This window comes from Achroia grisella, unplaced genomic scaffold (genome assembly GCF_030625045.1).
Source record: "Achroia grisella isolate CSIRO2021 unplaced genomic scaffold, CSIRO_AGI_Agris_v1 utg114, whole genome shotgun sequence".
In the NCBI taxonomy this organism is placed as follows: domain Eukaryota; kingdom Metazoa; phylum Arthropoda; class Insecta; order Lepidoptera; family Pyralidae; genus Achroia; species Achroia grisella.
In genome coordinates this window covers 856,303-875,781 of record NW_026712585.1, presented here as the reverse complement: position 1 = coordinate 875,781, position 19,479 = coordinate 856,303, and the positions used below count along the sequence as shown (strand labels likewise).

The 19,479-nt window shown below is 33.2% G+C and overlaps 1 protein-coding gene across 1 annotated transcript in view; it reads left to right on the top strand.

The window, feature by feature from the left end:
* Positions 1-16,389, top strand: part of LOC131850965 (neurofibromin) — a 47,377-nt gene extending 30,988 nt beyond the window's left edge. Inside the window, exons 50-68 of the mRNA XM_059201386.1 lie at positions 457-720; positions 856-935; positions 1,072-1,205; positions 1,777-1,917; positions 2,381-2,460; positions 3,123-3,295; positions 3,962-4,074; positions 4,454-4,559; positions 4,990-5,060; positions 8,509-8,586; positions 10,470-10,562; positions 11,144-11,251; positions 11,839-11,968; positions 12,544-12,619; positions 12,838-12,925; positions 13,623-13,721; positions 14,501-14,696; positions 15,302-15,360; positions 15,877-16,389. Coding sequence (XP_059057369.1) covers positions 457-720; positions 856-935; positions 1,072-1,205; positions 1,777-1,917; positions 2,381-2,460; positions 3,123-3,295; positions 3,962-4,074; positions 4,454-4,559; positions 4,990-5,060; positions 8,509-8,586; positions 10,470-10,562; positions 11,144-11,251; positions 11,839-11,968; positions 12,544-12,619; positions 12,838-12,925; positions 13,623-13,721; positions 14,501-14,696; positions 15,302-15,348 — 2,077 coding nt within the window. The 3' untranslated portion in view covers positions 15,349-15,360; positions 15,877-16,389. The remainder of the gene's footprint in view (positions 1-456; positions 721-855; positions 936-1,071; positions 1,206-1,776; positions 1,918-2,380; positions 2,461-3,122; positions 3,296-3,961; positions 4,075-4,453; positions 4,560-4,989; positions 5,061-8,508; positions 8,587-10,469; positions 10,563-11,143; positions 11,252-11,838; positions 11,969-12,543; positions 12,620-12,837; positions 12,926-13,622; positions 13,722-14,500; positions 14,697-15,301; positions 15,361-15,876) is intronic.
* Positions 16,390-19,479: the final 3,090 nt, after the last annotated feature.

Sequence of the window (19,479 nt, the reverse complement as noted above, 5' to 3'; positions counted from 1 at the left end):
AATAAAACCAACTTTAAAGGCAAATATAATTTTATAACAAATTTAATAGAACAATATTCCATCTATACGAGTGGAGTGGTTCTCAAATATCGGAAGAAGAATATATAAAAATGAATTCACTTATTTGTATTATTTGCTATGTATCCTATTTAGAGATTTTCTAAACTATTGTATTATGTATACAATAGTTTGGTTTCTTTAGTAAATGCATAAATAGTATACTTTAGGGTATGATGGTAGGTCGAAAACGGCCATTAGCCCATTTTTACTACGCAACATAGTTTTCTTTCGTCTCGAGAACGCCCGTGACGTGTAGCGTCTCTGCAAGACGAACTAAAGTTTCTCGTATCGGTTCAGAGATGTCACCGTTATTTGCGAAACTACAGAATAATTGTAAATCGGCAATAAGGATAACAATGTCGTGCTCCGTAACGGAGAGAGTGCAGTGGTCAGCAGGTACTCGGAGCACTCGTACACTGCGTGCACGGAGTCGTCGTCGGGCAGCGGCGTGGGCTCGCTGGGGCTGGGGGCGGCGCTGGCGCCCCCCGCCTCCGCCGCCGCCGCCGCGCCCGCGCCCCCCGCCACGCCCGCGCCCCTCGCCACCCACACCGACCGCGAGCGCCTGCCGCTCCAGTCGCTGGAGACCATCACCGACGCGCTGCTGGAGATCATGGAGGCCTGCATGCGCGACATACCGCAGTGCGACTGGCTCTGCACCTGGTTAGTTATACTTTTTCACTGATTAAATTGCAGAATGAAGGAAATTTTCTATTAACTTATTGGAATGAAAATCTATAAAAATTTATTCATATCTATAAAGTTCTATTGTTGCTATGAACATTTTTTTGTTTACAGGACGTCCCTGGCAAAGAGCTTTGCATTTTGCTTTAACCCAGCACTTCAACCACGGGCACTCATCGTCTTTGGCTGCATAAGTTAGTTTATTAATACTATATAATTCTGTAGCAACTATCTATATATACTTAACAAGAAACGCATAAAATATTAGAAATGTAAATTAGTGTTGGTTAATTGTCAGCATTGTAATAAACCTAATATCTGTTTTTTTAGGTAAGAATGTAACAGATGATGATATGAAACAACTTCTGCGGATACTGGTCAAAGCATTGGAGTCGTTCAACGACCTCGCACTTCTGGAAGCATTGATTATGTGTCTCACGCGATTACAGCCACTTTTGCATCCGGTAAGCGCTTGCGATTTATAGGATCTGCCCGGTTAAGCATGTGAAATCTACACCAGCGTGTATTGAACGAATTTTTTTTGTGGTTCTTCCTCTAGAACAACTTAACAAATAGTTTCATATCCCTGAACAAGATATTTTTTATCTCAGTACGTATGGAACATAACTTTATAAAAATTGAACTGTACATGATTCTCCATAAGCTTCTTATAATATATATATTTTAGAATCTTTGTGATATTAGAAACCGTAAAAAGCGAGCAGGGTATTTTTAAGGGGCGCTTTTTTTAACGATCCCCAAATCGATACCATTCAAAAATATATATTAAGTGTTCATTACTTGCTGTTTTATAATTAAAATTTTCAAATAATTGCTGTAAAAAATAAAATCGGATTATTGATACATTAAACAGTAGTAGACATTTTTTTTCTAATCAAGTTTTACATTTGCGAACTATCCCTATAATGTTATCATAAAGACGTTCATGTAACTCATAAATATTAAAGAAATGTGTAATGTGTTGTTTTCGTTTTGTTTAGTAGTCAAATAACAGTAAGAAAAAATAATTTGCAGGAATCTCCAATCCACAAAGCATTGTTCTGGGTGTCATTGTCAGTTCTGCAGTTAGATGAGCCTACATTATATGCGGCCGGACTTGCGTTAATGGAACAGAATCTGCACACACTCGACTCGCAGGGACAATTTGATCACAAGGTTAGTGGGGTTCAGTGTCACTTGACAATACAATATTGGTATTGCTAATTAGCAACACTTCAAAATTACTAGTAATACTACATGATTGTCTAGTACTGTTGTGCCCGCAGTTTCACCAAAAGTTGTAATTTCTCGTGGGTGTGCCACTTATTTGTTATTCTGTTCAGCTATATTATTGTAAACTTTCATTAAAATCCATTCCATCGTTTTTGCGGGAAAGAGTAACAGACATCCATGTATCAATCGACACTCCCAAACCACGCTGACCCACGCAACTTCATCTACATGTCGTTATATTTCGTCTAATTTACATAATATCTTTAAAATTATAGCCTCTACTATCCATCCATACTCACAAAATTTCGCGTTTATAATATTAATGTAGTAAGATTACTAGCTACATATAGGAATCCTATTTTTTGTCTCAATATCATACTGTTTAAATATACACATATATTTGCAGACCATAGAGCAAGTGATGATGGAAACTCGGGAACCGTTGGAGTGGCATTTCAAACAGTTGGATCATGCAGTAGGATTGAGGTAAGGTAATATATAAGTATTTAGATTTACGATAATCGATAATGTTCACATCACTAAACTGTTATTATAGTTTCTAACTGTTACCTGCGACTTCATTTGCCCAAATTATTATATATTCATTATCACACTTAAATGCATTTTTAGATATATTAATGAGAAATAATGTTAACTTTTCAGCTCCTTCCAGATTCTTTTTAAGATAAAATATAGCATATACGAGTATATATATATCATATATATAAACATACATATGTTTTATACATATGATATTTTATCTTAAAACAAATACATGTGTTATATAATTTGTATTCATGTCCATGCCATTAAGATCCGTGCAGCCGTTTAGTTTTGAAAACGTAAGAAATGAACATATATATTTGAATATATAATAATAAAGTATGGATGTATATGACTTTATTTTGCTAATACCTCTTTCTGGATATTACTCGATATACATTTTCTAACCAATTATGATAGTCACGATTTCCAAAAATCTCTTGTATATTCGCATGCTTAATAATAAAATGTAATAACATCCAATTAAAAATTTTTCGTAATTCGACTTTATAACCTAAATTTTAAAGTCGTTTTTAGAAGTAACGTTAGAGTTAAGGCAGCTGATATGTAATCCAGTACGGTAATGTCCCTGGGTCGTGGCGCAGCTTCCGGTCGAACTTCCACTTCGCGCTGGTGGGGCACCTGATCAAGGGCTACCGTCACCCGCAGGCGGCCACCGTGTCGCGCACGTGCCGCGTGCTGGCCGCGCTGCTCGCCGTCGCCGCTCCCCACCGGGACAAGTTCCAGCTCTCCAGGGACACCGTCGCTTATCTCACCGGTACCACATACATCTCTAATTACACACTGTATTCGAAAGTCGACTTTAAATTCGTAGCATTAAAGTTGGTTAACTCGTGCTCCGTTATATCAAAACATTTGAAAATCAACTTTAATATTCTTAATTCATCAGTGCATTCGAAAATGGTCTTTAAGTACTTAACATTAAAGTTGGTTTATCTCACCGATACTTGAACTACGTCGCATAACTCAGGCTTCGTGATATCAACGCATTTGAAAATCAACTTCAATATCCTATCATTAAAATTGGTTTTCTATTTTTTGCCAAACATGCTGGCAGGTCCAACTGATTGAAAATTATAATCATCGCTTATTTACACCAAGGACATTATAAGTGCCCTAAAGTGAGAAGTATAAAGTGTAAGAGAGAAATAGACCAAAGGAGAAAAACGGGAAAGGAGAAAATGTCTTTTCTTCTTTGTCGATTACATCTATTTCTCTTACACACCAGTAAATTTAGAATTATTATATTTAACTGTAATTTTTGTGCTCAAATAAAATCAAGTCATGTTAAGTCAAAATTGTCTAGTACCCATAACCCAGGCTCTGTATACCTTGAAACTAGATAGCGCTGTGTAAATTGTCTATGATTGTCATTATTATTAAATTTCTGTATAACTTTATTTAAAACGATATTTATATTCAGCTCTGGTGTGCGTGAGTGAAGAAGTCCGGTCGCGATGCCACGTGAAGCACTCGCTGCCCAAGTGGCTACCCGACAACTGTGACCATTACTGTCCTACTGCTGAACATCATCAGGTAGTTAGCACACCGTTCAAATCAACACGTCGTTTGTTTATAAGAGTTCAATACTTTTTTAACTATGATAATGGCAAACAAGCGTACGGCCTATCTGATGGTACGCGGTTACCATAGCCTATGCCTGAAACACCAGGGGTGTCATGTATGTGTAATATATGAAATTGTCATGTTGCCGTGTTTGTTTTTATGATTCGGCATTAAAAAATACAGACATATTTACTATACATTATATTTTCACCCTTCATACTCATATATATATATTTTCATCCCTCTACCATCAACCTCTATTTTAAAATAGCAATTTGAATTTATATGGCAAAATAATGTTTTCGGGATGAGCTAGTTATATATATATGTATATAATGTTAATTTCCAGTCATCAATAATGATCCAGCCGTCATCGGCTCATTCAGTTTGCCAAAGTCGTCGGCAAAAGTCTTGGGACGTACTCGACCAAGCGGCCATAACCTCTGCACACGGAGGTAAGATACGGCAGAATCACTCGACTCCGGAAACTATTTTTTTTTTTATAATATATGATAGGAATGCCAAACAAGCTTATGGGCCATATAATGGTGGTAGGCATCACATTAGCATGTGACATTTGTGATACCAAATGGAAGTCTTGGGACGTACTTGACCAAACCATATCTTGTGCATAAATAAGATGACTACGGAACTTATGACGTATCAGAACCTACCAGTCCGCTCTGGCTTGTGGCTCATCTAATGGTAAACGGTAACCGTCCTCTACATGAAAATCACTACGGGCATCACGTTATCATGTGACAACTGTGACATCAGTCCTGCGTTGCCATTTCAAATGACGTCATATAAAATCAAACTAAAAGGAGCTTGTATGTAAATGTGTATATTAAGTTTCCTAATTTTCCCTTCCTTACTTTTTCTTAGGTAAATCGCCTACACTACAGCTATCCAACAGTGGAGGTCACAGCCCCCATCTAATCAATATGCCGCATCAGGTAACGCCTATTAATATATTGTTAGAAATATACATTAAATATATACCTTAAAATATATATCTACCAATGCAATGTGATCAGTTGTCAATGTTTAGTCATGTAGGCCTAGACAAGATGCAATTTATTATGTAACTTTCCTCTTTCTATACGACCGCTTTAGTGTAATTTAAATTTACCGGTATTGTATGAACGTACTAATGGTACGCCATCGCTTCACTTGAGTACTTATTAGTTTGTGAGTTTTATGTGTATTATAAATTGACATAATATATTTTGTCTTGAACAATGTACTTTTCAAATATTGAAAGAATTACTTTCCGGAATTCCGGTGGTTTGAGAGTTTACTTTCCTTATTACGAATACGCTCTCTGTTTCTCTATCTCTCTCTCTATCTCTCTCTCTCTCTCTCTCTCTCTCTCTCTCTCTCTCTCTCTCTCTCTCTCTCTCTCACTCTCTCTCTCTATTATAGTGATACATAAAAAAACGGAATTTAGTTTAATATTGAATTTAATTACCCTTCTGTACCCGTTTGATTACTCAAACTAATTGTCTGGAAGTATGAGATGCCAAACGATGTTTAGTTCTTGTTCAGACTGTATCTCATTGATTACAATTTAAAAAAGGCAGCTTTATCGAGTGGTTATGTATGAAATTTTTTCACTAATCTTATTAACTTTGTTAAATTTGATTGTGTCACGAAATGGTTTAATTGTTTTTAATGTATTATTTAAGATTGAATAAGATCCAAATAGCTAAATATTTATGCTAAAGCGTTACTAGTAGAAATAGAAAGGTTGGCCACTTGTCTCCAGGCAAAGGAATGGCGATATTTAAGTTGTAAGTCTGCAGTGGGAAAGTTCTAGGACGATCACAAATTTGAAAAGACCCACAATAAGTATAAATTCTCTCTAAGATTATATATACATATCGGTGGATATGTTTTTTTATAAACTATTTATTTTTTTTATGTAAATGGAATAACAAATAAACTGACCTGTTTCCAATTACATAAAAAAATTGTATGGCTAGGCTGATAGATAGATATAGGCTTCGCCGATATAACCGTGAAAAACTCAAATCTTGCTAAAACATCTGGTGGGATTGATATGACGTATGATACTCAGATTATCTTCATTTTTGTTTTCAAATTGTGCATTCAAATTAATCTCTTGGAAATTTTTTATCCGAATGAAGGCAAGCAATAATATACATCTAATATATGTATTTGTATATCAAAATGAGCCAATGCATGAGATAGTTATATGTATTTAATTAAGTTAAGCGTTACCAATAATGAGTTTTTGTTTCATCTATCGTAATGACGAAAGTTAAGATAGAATGTATCTTAATGTAGGTATTTGTATATCAGCAGTTGTTAAACCTTTCTCATTCTAGATAAAATACTCCTTTGCCGTTCCCTATAGTATAAAATATCCGCCCAATGTACTATTAGTTACCTTTTGTATTGTGAATTAAATTTGAATAATGTGGTCGTCTTTAGAAACTACAGCATGGAGGTTTTAAAGAAGATAAGGTTTTATTAGGCAAATCGCACGTATTACTCCCGATATTTTATTCGTTAATAGTAACCATTCCCAATCAGACGGGCCGTTTGATGGCAAACACCTTGCTATAAAATAATGAAAATTTAATAAAAAATCTAATGAATTTCCTACCTTTCCCACGCAGACCTAAGAATTGGCTTCTTAGCAACAAATTTACAATAAGCTTCTGTAAGATTGAGGAATCGTGTCATCCATGGTCCTGTCTTCTGATCATTGTCATCGTTTATAGTTAGTTTGTAATTAGTTAATATGTTTCCATACTATTTTTCTACAGGATTACAGGGAAATTTCTGCTATCCTCTGAAATAGTTATAATAGTGAATTTCATGAAAACAATGTTAATATAAAACATTTTTTTTGTTATGTCTCAAAACGTCCTACGAATGAACTAATAAGGGCGCTACTACAACAGGTCAATATGGCAAATATGTGTAAAGTATAGTCGATTAATATATAATTTGTATTTTCTCTAATATAAGAAATCAATTAACATTGCTTATATGATCTTATTCTTCTATAAATAATTAAGATATTAAGTTTGAACAACTTCATTCTTTAGAAGACAGATTAAAGTAAAACTAAAAACACATAAAAATGTATCAGATGAGTATTTTGCCAGTTCTTCTCAACTGAAGTAGATGATATAACGTACATAAGTAGCAGGCTCTATATGATTAAATTATTTTGACTAAATCTGCATTATACATTAAATAACTGAGATTTTATTATTTAGCTTCGAGGTCGCGGAAATTTGTCGTAAATCCTGTATATGGCGGGTGGAATTTCATATTTTTTTAGTGGTCAGGGGACATAATATAATTACAGATATACATAGATAGTGGTTGCCGCATGTATATTAAATTTAATTATTTAAACGTGCCATGTTTATTCTACCTACTGGCTCTTTCCGTTGGTTCTAGTCTATTTATGTTATGTATTACACGGTGTGTTTGTGTCTGAATGAATTGAATTTGAAACCTATAAATTTATGATTACTAATATTATAGTGGCCAAAGTTTTTGAGTATGGATGGATGTCTCGAATATATATTAATTATATCTTATACATCAGAATAACACAGGCTATAATTGAAAAAGATATTATGTAAATTGGGTAAGTGTGATGCAATGAGGAATAATTGAATGAATAATTGCGCGGATCAGCTACTTTTTATATAATTAATATACTTGAGAGAAAATTTCATAAATATAAATTGGAGCATTATATTTCTAAATTTTTATAGATGTGACCAGTTTTATTCTTATTAATTTTTAATAATACATTATTTTTGAAGCTTGGTAGTCCTGCAATATTGTACTTTTTATCAAATGTTATATTCTTTTAATTTACTTATTCATTATTCATATAACCGTATTATATTCTATTTTTCTTAATATTCTAAATTTAAATTCCATCCGCCATAATTATAAGACTATATAATCTCTTATCTTCCAGTATCTATAGGACACAAATTATAACCATTCTACTATATCACATGTGTTTTTTCACGCAACTTGTTTGGACTTGGTTCATTGATATCGTTTGTATGCATTGAATAACGTTCGTGTCACCCCGCTGCTGTTTACGTTTATATTCGTTGTTGTTATTTAACGTTGTTTTTTTGTTAATTTGTTTATCTTCATTCCAAATGTCTTTAACTTTTACAAACTTTATTGGCACTGTGTATTCTTTTGTTTATGAATAACTGTTGTCTCTTATGTTTGTATTCTTGATAATATGGCACTCTATCTATATATTATTAAAATAAAAAACTTTTCTCAACGAATATATTTCGTAAATAAATAACGAACTTGTTCATGTTGATAACCATACCGGTTATAACTTGAATGAAACGTTCGCTTATGCATTGCTTAAAATTATAGACATCAGCTAGAATGCTTTTCAAAACCCAAAGATCTTTTTCTGTTCCTACATCAAAAGACACCATCGGACCGCCAAGGGTAATTATTGATTGTTGAAATGATGGTTGTTATTTAAAATAATAAGAAAAGGAATTGTACAGAGTTATACGTGAAGGGTATATCAAAACAATTGATGGTCTTATATTTAATGATATTGAACAACTAAAAAGTCCCAATGAAGCAAAGTGTAGAAATATATAAATATTATTAAAGTGATAATACAAACTGTAACTAGTACTAACTAATACTACAAACTGTAACTAATTCATTCTAGTATATAATTTACATTAGTATGAATTCCTCAAGAAAAAATCTGATTTCCACTATGTTTCTGAATGAAATTGATTATTTTGTGGAAGTCCATTTCACTACTTAATATATTTGTATTATTTTGTTTAATTCCACTACTACCAGCATGTGTAAGACCACAAACATTCAGGGTGGAAACATGAACGGTTGTAACGCTTCCGGTAGCGGTACTACCGGAAGCGTTACAACCTTCCCCACTAGAGAACAAACCCCGACCGTTATGTCGCAGCACGCGTTAAGCAGTTTGTATTTCGCACTGAATATTTGTGGTATCGCACATGTTAACGGTAGCGTAATTGAACAAATTATATAAAACCATTGAGTAATAAAAAGTTACTCAGTTTCTGAATTGATCTAGCTATTGGCTTGATTTGTATATTTTTAATGACATACAGTGCCTAGATCAGCAACCAACGAATCCAAAGATAACTAACTGAAATGCTATATGAAATATTTGTTTAAACATACATATTTTACATTGGAAAGCTGATGTACTTTGTTATAGAAAATCGCTAAACTGCATAAAACATAAAACATCTATTGAAGATATAAATTTAGATTTCGAATAACAAAAAATCTATATTAAATTAACACAATGCGTATAGCCACTAAACATTTTTTTATTTATATAATAATAATGGTGTCAACGTAGAATTTATTTTATCTGTATATCGATATAGGTAGTAATGATAATGTTTGATCCTTAGAAACCCCGTTGGACATAGAGTTGACCCTTAAAACCTGCATGGTTTAACAGACCGATATACCCTCTTAGTTTAATGCTAAAATAGTTATTATTTAATCAAAAGAAGTATTTTACAATATATACATTTAATTTTGTACATTATTGGTAAATGAATAATAACTGTTTTAGCTTGTATAAACAATATATTAAATTTCCAACGAATAAATTTGTTTGAAACACTGCAAACATGCACTATGCACACGGAACACGCAATTATATGAAACTGTGCCTTGCGCACTGAGGAATAAAGATGAAATTTACACAATAACCCCACTTAACACTTTTTTAGTTAGTAATGTACTATATGCAATTTTCTAAGAATAATTTTCAGTTTATGACACTCGAGTGTGTGTAGCCTATAGATGAATTCAATATACCTACACAGTAACAAACAAACGCCCACACAAAAAAACGCTTACAATATTAGTTACTAGACGGTAAAATGAAATAACTGAAAATAAAAGCTAATAAATAGATGCTTGTAAGTGTCTTGATGCCGATTCCGTTACCAAATTTTCTATTTTATCCCCTCACTACTGAACCATTATACTGGCGAGATCTTTATTGTTTTAATCTTCTAATAATAATTCATTTTTCATTGAAAATGTATCTGGTTATTATTATTCATATAAAAAGGCTTTTATTTTGTTATATTATATTTATTATCTTTAATATAAATAGTAAAAGTTTATTATTTGTATTATTTAGTTGTATGCATTTAATAAATAGTATGTTTATGGTATATTAAATGGCGTCTGTATTAATTTGAACAACAATATTAATATAAAAAAGGTCTCGCCTAGCCCCATAAATCTTCAATGACACCAATTTATATACTGAATGCCTCAATGTAATTGTAATGATACAGGATAGCGAGGGTCGTGCGCATAGCATGCAACACGGGGCTACAGGAGAAGCAGCCAGGGCAGAGTTGGCCGGTGACACTGATAGCGGACTGGATGTAAGTATACTGTAGCAGGATATAAGTACTTTCTACATGTGTCATCTTTTTAGGAGTGTGCGTGTACACGTCCCTCTAGAGTTTAGGTATATGACCTACTTCGTCGAGAACTTTGAAGCTTCAAATTATACGGTCGAGAGACAGAATAGTGTGTTGCTGTTCTTCGATTGGTGACAAAGCAGTCATAGATGCGGTTAACCGGCGAATGAAATCTGTGTTTTCATTATATACTATTATCACGATATTTATAAATCAAAAGCAACAAATAAGTAAATTGCTATTATTCAAACATAACAAAATATCTAGTAATAACTTTAATAACAATCACGTAATGAGTATGTTATATCTACGGCCATCCCATCCTCGTCGCCAGTGTTATATCTACGGGTAGGTACGGGAAGGTAACGTAACGTAATCGACTGCAGTGTCTAGAAGCTGTTTTATTACTGAAAGACTGAACCACTGAAGCACGGTTTATTAACAAATTAAATAGTTACATACATAGCAGATTAATAATAAGTGATGATGATGATTAATACCTAGAAATCAAAGAAACTTATTAAATATTATGATATTATCAGATTGTCGAAGATGATGGCCGGATCTCACCAATCAGCACGGACGATGCAAACGAGCGACCGCCCTCCACGAAGTCGGGCGACAGTGACTACCCGGATACGTCCACTAAGGTTTGTAGCATATCGTTTATGTAATGTTACGAGGCGGCAGCAAACGAAACACGCATAGTATAAACTTCTTTTTTTATTTATATGTAAGTACTTCACACTTGGTACGTTGAAACCGAACTGAAGGGTGCACAAAATATCTTGGTATATAAAAACAATAGGTAGGTAAACAACATCGCAAACTTCTAGAATATACATTTTATATCATAATTGATGATTAGATTTAATCTTTACTACTTATATATTTTCTTCACTTTCATAACAACAAATCATGTTAATAATTAAGTAAGTATAATAATAAGTGTGAATTAAAAATATATTGTGATTATTATCTCACTTAGAAACTAGATGGCGTTGTCACTGAAATCTATTTTAAACGGGCACGCTGGTAACGTTGCTATCCACGCTAACAGTAGTTATACGTACAGAGCTGAGCAAAATACATGATTGACATCAATTAATACAATATATAATATACGTCTGACTATTAAAATGAAACAAACAGAATATTTTATTTGAATAAGTAAAACTTACAAAAAAACTAATAGACTCTACCGATCCAACAATGTTCAAAAGACATTATTACACAGCAAGCGTCAACAGACAAGGACACGAGCTCTCCGGACAGTAACAGTCTACTAGACCCGTCGGTGCTGTCCGACTCCACCACACAAGCTTTGGTGCTTACCGTGCTCGCCACGCTTGTCAAGTATACCACTGGTGAGTCTATATATCTACTGAATCTACTCCTAACATTTAATAGATACGTTAATTAATTATTTGAATTTGTAACAAAATAGACATCTGAGATGAATAAACTGATTTTTATCCACTTATTATTAGTCCATTTTCTTAGAAACGATGGACTGAATGTAGTTTTTTCGCAATACTAATCCTGTTGGTCGCAGCTGGCCTTTACAGCTTCATCGGACGAGTATAGATGGCACTCCAAACCCGCGGAAGGACTTATGAAGCGGCTGAAGACCAACTCCAGCCTTACGTATTCGACTTATGGTACTGCCAGGGGTTGGAATCAGGGGTTGGTGGCTCAGGTCGTAATTTCGACCTCGATTCGATCAGTCAGTATTATTTGATTGGTCGCTATTTTAATCACTCCCTCTCGAATATAGATTGTTATATTGATTCAGGGACTGGACTTTTAAATCTAAACCAATAAATTATTTTGATTTTAAATTAGATGTAGAACATGGAAATTATATAATTATCTGCCATTACATATTACTTTATTTTTGTATATTATTGTATATATAATTATGTACTCTTATATCTTTTAGACGAAAACGAGATAAGAATCCTGTACCAGTACTTAGCGGAGGGATCCGTTGTATTCGCCAAAGTATTCCCAGTGATGTAAGTAAACAATTATAATATTTATTAACTGAACGCACGTAAATTCTAGATATTAGACTGCATGAAATTAATTTACAGTAGGTTCGCCTTTTTTTTTTTTTTAAATAGGAGCGATTCAGATATATCATCATTTAGAATTATCATATTTTATAGATATTAATAATTATATTTATATTATTTTATGATATCTGCCTAATATTTTTTTCTTTGTCTTACAGTCACAGTCTACTCGATATGAAGATCAACCATGTACTAATGCACTGTCACGACCAGGTCATACTTAGCGCTGTACAAAGTATCATACAGGTATGAAATAGATATAAATAAATATACCAAAGTTTCATTCATTTGACGGTGGTCTAGCGGTTTACACACCGCTTTACTTCCGATGGTCGCGTCTTCGATTCCACGCACGGTGCAAACATTTGTATTCATGAGTACGATTGTTTGTATTAGTCTAGGCGCTTCCGTTGTCAATGTTCAATCTGACATATAACAGTAACATTTAGTATTTCTGATTGATTTTTCGGAAATACGAAATACTGATGACAAACTCAGTTATATTGTGCAAAGCAAATTAGTCCCAACAAGCAGCACCGGTTCACAATTATGAAGAATTAGTTATACTCGTTAGATTTGTATATACTCGTGACAAAGTAAGGAAACACCAGAAATCATATTTGTTTATATCTTTTATACAACAATGCTGAAACAAGCATATATCCATTTTATGATAAATAGTGTAGGTTCTATATGCTTGAAGCACGAAGGGTGAGCGTTGCAAACCATTTAGAAACCTTTATACAACCAAAAATACCTTTATACTACCTGAATACCTTTATGTAACAAATAGGGAATAGGGTATATATAAGTCGGTAGGTAGGGGTCTATTAAGGTCATTAAGGCGGGGTTTAAGGTCATTATTTACATTCTGCAACTCTTTTGGTAAATATGTTTAATAATATTTGTTATTTATAATTTCAATTCTGTAATTGTATAATAGAACATGATAGCATCTGAAGACCCGAGCCAGCAACAGCTTCACTACATGCAAAGCTGTGGTTTTGGGGGACTTTGGAGGTTTGCTGGACCCTTCACTAAGGTAAATACTTATTTCTTTATACTTACTACTATAACATAACTGATCTGCACAACTTCGTCTGCGTCACATTTCCTCCGTTTTTGCAACATTTTTCATTACTCCTCTGCTTCTTTTGATCGTAGCGTGATGGTATATGGCCTATTACCTTCCTGGATAAATGGACTATTCAGCAATAAGAGAGTTTTCAAAATTAGTTTAGTAGATCCAGTAATAACCCCCTACAATCTCAATATGAGTGTAAATACTTATTTTGTTACCAAGGTAGAGTTTATGACAAATCATCTGAATGAGTACCACAGTCTCGCCTAATCCGTCAAGCGGCTTACTAGTGCCCATAACACAAGCTCTGATTAGTTTGGAATTAGATGGCATTGTGTGAATTGACCAGAAATATTATATTATTAAATAGTTGTTAAGCCATATAAATTAAAATCGCTATTATAAATAGGGGTTAGTGATAGAATGGCGAAAATTAGGGTAATATGAATTTTAAATGCCACAAGTAAAAAAAATATGTCCCAAAAAATAAAGGGGTGGACGACCCTTATCACTTAGGGGCATACCACTAAAATAGATAGTAGCCTATTCTCAAACCTACTGAAAATGCATATATAATTTTATAAAAATCGATCAAGGCGTTTCGAAGGAGTATGGTAACTAACTTTGTGACTCGAGAATTTTATATATAAGATATTTTGTGTATTGTATGACTAATATAATTCTCTTAACGGAGCTAGCGGTGAATCTGGCAGTGCGTACAAATGTAGTGTTGCGTACAGAATCAGTGCACGGCGGAGAGCAGCGAGCTGTTCGTGAACTGCCTGGAGGCGATGGTGGAGACGTGCCTGCCGGGCGGCGACGAGCCCCTGGCGCGCGCGCCCCCTCCCGACCCCGACGCGCCCCCCCTGGCGCCGCTCGCCCCCCTCGCGCCCCACGTGCACGCGCACACCCTCGACGCCGACACGCACCGCTACGGTAAACATAACCGGTCCATATACTACCTGACCCGCCCGACTTCGACTGCTTCACACTTACTTGATATTTATCATTATATTTCGACTAATTAACATAATACCTTTTTAAATTATAATCTATATGTTATTATGATGTATAAGCTATATTACTGTAATGTTACATCAAAATCCGTTCAATAGTTTTTGCGTGAAAGAATAACAAACATTCATACTCACAAATTAATATTTGTAAGATTGGAGGGTATATAACCGCATTATGGGGTATATTCAGGTCTAATTAAACTTTGAAATATTTAAATTGAATATAAGTGCGTCGAGTTTACAGAACTACGTGTCTTAATTGTGGTGATAGTTCCAAATCAAGAAAACTATGTTTCAATAAATATTTCTAAATGACTACTTGAGTGATTTGAATCCAACTGACTATGAGTCAGTTGGATTCAAATATACCTAACGAAATGTAGGTAAGTCAAATGCGTTCAATTGTTGTGTTCAACACGACGTCGGCAATTGACAATGCCTCTGACTACTTCATCTTAGATAATAGGTGTGAAGATATGTTTACATCTGTATGAAATAACTTGAGAGAAAATATGTGTTGTTTAGGTGTGCATCGACAACCGACACTGTACTGTACAGGGCCGGACACTTAGCGAAAACATAAAGTGAGTACGCGGTATATTTTAATTTGTAGCATTTTTTATTTCTATTATTAATAATTTTTAGTAATGTATTTTTATTTGCTTTCTTTATTGATCTGCATTGTATTGGCATTCTTATTTTTATTCATCTATACTATTATATAAAGAGGAAAGATTTGATTGTGTGTGTGCATTGAATCGGCTACAAAACTACTGGAAGGATGTAATAAAATATTTTACCATGAGAACCATTAGAATTACCGTATATATCACTATTGCAGTTAAGAACTGTCAAGAATCTAAACTGGTACATTTTATTTAGATTAAATGATTAGTAAAGGGGGACGAATGTCCTCATTGCAATGAAAAGTACGTGTTGAAATCGCCACGATGGGTTGCTTGACTTGACTTCCTGCCCAATTAATCATCCTCCACAGGTGTTCCGCCAACTTATACCATTGACGTAGGCTGACATCCTTACCACTAATTAAAAAAACAAATAGGTAAAACATTTACTGTACACAATATATGTTGTTTCAGACTCGAGATTTGGCGGTGAACACGCTATAAACCGATGGACTATTGTACTAATGTTATTTTCTTTATTTACATTACATCGCCCTTACTGTGACATCAACCTATCTTAAAAGGGAACACATCAGTGTTAGCAGAGATATATTTAATTATAATAAAGCTATAATTTCCCTAATACTCGTAAGTTAGAGATAAGGAAAATAGTTTTAATATTTACTTAAATATTAATATTATCATCGATTAACACTGCTTAATATTTCATAAATAATAGTGAGGTGATGTGATAGGAAACTATGTTATCGATAGTGAGAAAATAACGAATATATCTAATCGATAGTGAGAGAATACTAATTTAGTATGAATAAATAAATTATATAAAATCGATCAATGTCATGGATAGACACCGTTCAGATAGAAAGTCATTATAAGTTTTTGCAGAATAGTTTGAATTTAATGATTCCTCTCTCAGTGTATATGGTACGTATATTCTACTTGAGTTTAAAAATATGGCACCTTCAAATATAGTGTAAATAAATATAGTGAATTATAAAAGTAAAATATAATAAAACAGCAAAATATCTACGAAAAATAGAAGACAAAAATCACACTATATTTCTAAATATACAATTCAAAGTTCCAATAATAAGGCCTGTGATGAAGCATCTGAACGGTGTCTATTAACATTCTTCATTAATTAAGGGTAGTAAATGCCCTGGAGTCTAAAGATTCTGTACCACGTAAAAGTATGCATTTACTGGTAATACATTTACATGGAATTAATCATAAGAGTGTGACACACTTAATAATAATTTGCTATTAACTCAAAATATTAAATTTTGTAAAAACAACTTTAAAGTTAAAACTTTTAAGTCGATATCATAATTTAAAATTTTTGAATTAATGCACTTTATTTATTACTAAACGTACGGTATGCTGGGTCGCCTGAGTAACTAGTAATAATTAAATAATGTTAGTTAACAATTAGTCTTTAGTCGCTATAAGCGTGAAGTAATATTTATACAGAGCTGCTGGAACTTTTTGGAGAGACTTGCTTCATATTACAGAATATAAAGCAACTCCAAGAAGCCGTCGAATTGTTTGTTAAAACTTTATTTCTATCATCTGTATGATAAAATTGTCTTCATGAAGTAAATCACTTCGAAAATTTCCAGCACAGTAGGGGCTATCCTTAGATTAAGCCACACGAATTATTTTACTTTTATCCCCCCCCCCCTTCCTCCTTCTTTGTCTTTGTCACAGATGGCCACATTCATAAGACAACCCTATTTAATGTGAGATCACCGCTGATTGGAGTAGGTAGAGCTATTTTATGTACTTGCCACATGATAGAAGAATATGGATATTCCCCGAATCTCCTGAAAATTGTTTTTTAAGTAGAAAAATAAGGTGGTCTTTTAATGGTTATCCTATTAACATCAATGTTGTCAATGATCCTAAATAGCTCTACCTACTCCAATCACTGGTGATTACATATTTTGCAATTATACACTAGTGAGCAGTAAAAAAATAAAATAATTTAAACCTCATGTTTGAAGATAAATCTAGTAATATATCTTTAATAGTTCAAATCACGCGTGTTAATATTTCGTTATATTAGATTTTTAAATGTGACGTCATCAAATTTACGACCTTTCCAACCCTTTGTCACATGATGTCCTGTTTTGATGAGCACCTGTCCTCTAACTCCTCTACATGTGACAGAATTTACGGATACCCCCTTAATAGCAATACGATCACATCACACTTAAATTTAGAGATATATTTATTTATTTTTATTATTACTACAAATTATAACAGCACTAATTTTGTAGTGTTAATTTTGTGATTATTTACTAAAATTGCAAAATTAATGTGTCGGTTTGTGAATGGAATTGCCTACTATTATATTATATACACAAATTGTTAGTACAAATTAATTTAGAGTTGTATTTTTACGTATTCGTAGTCTGTCCAGTTGTATTGAAATAATTTTAATGTTTTGTAAATTTTAATATGAATTGTTAGTTATTTTCTGCAAGTGCTACTAATATTTAAGGGTATTTTATGTGCTTTTTATAATTTATTTACTAGAGATATAAGTGTAAATTAAATGCCGCAAACGAATGTAATTGGAAGTAAGTCGAGATTATTGGATATGTTACCGGCAATAAGTGTAATTCAAGTATTTTATACAATACTGTTTTAGAAGGGGAATCATTGAATAAGATGGATACTTTGGGATTATTTCGAAACCAAACTCCCTAGTATATTCCACTCTGCGCACTAAACCCTGGAACTGCGGTAGCCCTTTCATCCGCTACAGATACTATTAATAGCATGGTAATGAATGGACCCTAACATAATAGTCAATTTATGCTTCACCCAAGTTTTATATAGAATACCTGAATTATATATATTGCCAGTAACATAGACTTAATTTACATGAGGAGATATTACGCCATAAAGTTGTTGTTTATTTATTTTATAATATGAATACTTGAGAATTGCTTATTTTAAAATCTCAGTAGATATGTATCTATTTTATAATAACCACGGTCTAGTATAGGTTTATAGACTGGCATAGATATAGTACATATACATTGTCTCCTCTGTAAATAGTATGCAAAGGATTTTTGTATGAATGAAACGTAATGTAGGTTTTCAAGTATACCTCACACGTGAAGGCTGCTTTTATGCACCATAGATGTTGTAGTTATAAAATTAAATTAGTAATAAAATTAGCCAGTTATATGTGTACTCGTATGTCGTTCGCGATAGGAATTGTGGGCAATCCAGATTGGCTTGATACGCTAAAAAGCCTCAAATAAAATTCGAAAAAAAACATGGTTAGCCGTTTTTACGTAACTAAATAGTATAAGCAAAAAGCGATCTTATTACTAAAATTTCTATTCAAGTTCTAGCAGATAGAACTGACTTTTGTTTAGGTTTTGTTTTTCATTATAAATACAATGCCTAAAAAAGACGGAAGTTGCGCGAGTAAGCTAGTACAACATGAAATAGATCCCAATAATAAACCTTATTGCAACAATATGAATTGCCTTGACGACTTATCGCGAACGCTACGTTTTTAAGTGAAAATAAAAATTTATAATGCTTATATTTTTTTTGAGTGAAAATACAAAAAATGTAAAAAATATAGATCTGAATGTACTATGGCCTAAATTGGGCACTAACATAAATTTTGTCTATTTATATTCTATACTTAATTATGTTTTGTCTCATTCGTGTTTACGGTTCAGAGACGGATACGGAATGTACCCATATGGTTGGTTATTTATTTAGATAAATTTTAGTAAAAAATATATTTAAATGTAAATGGTCATTATTTAAATTTTTAATTGTATTTGCTTTTTTACTTTTTATTTTCATTCGTGCTGCTGGTATATTGAGAACACATAAAATGGCATATATATATAATATACGTAACATTATCTATAATATAATATATAAATTCAAATTATAGGTGTATTATGAATTGTATACTTCCTATCCATACTAAATATTGAACTAAACATATGGGTACAGTGAAAGGTGTAACAAATGGTGAGCTTATTGTTGCCTCGGCCAAAACCAAAAATATTCTGTAAG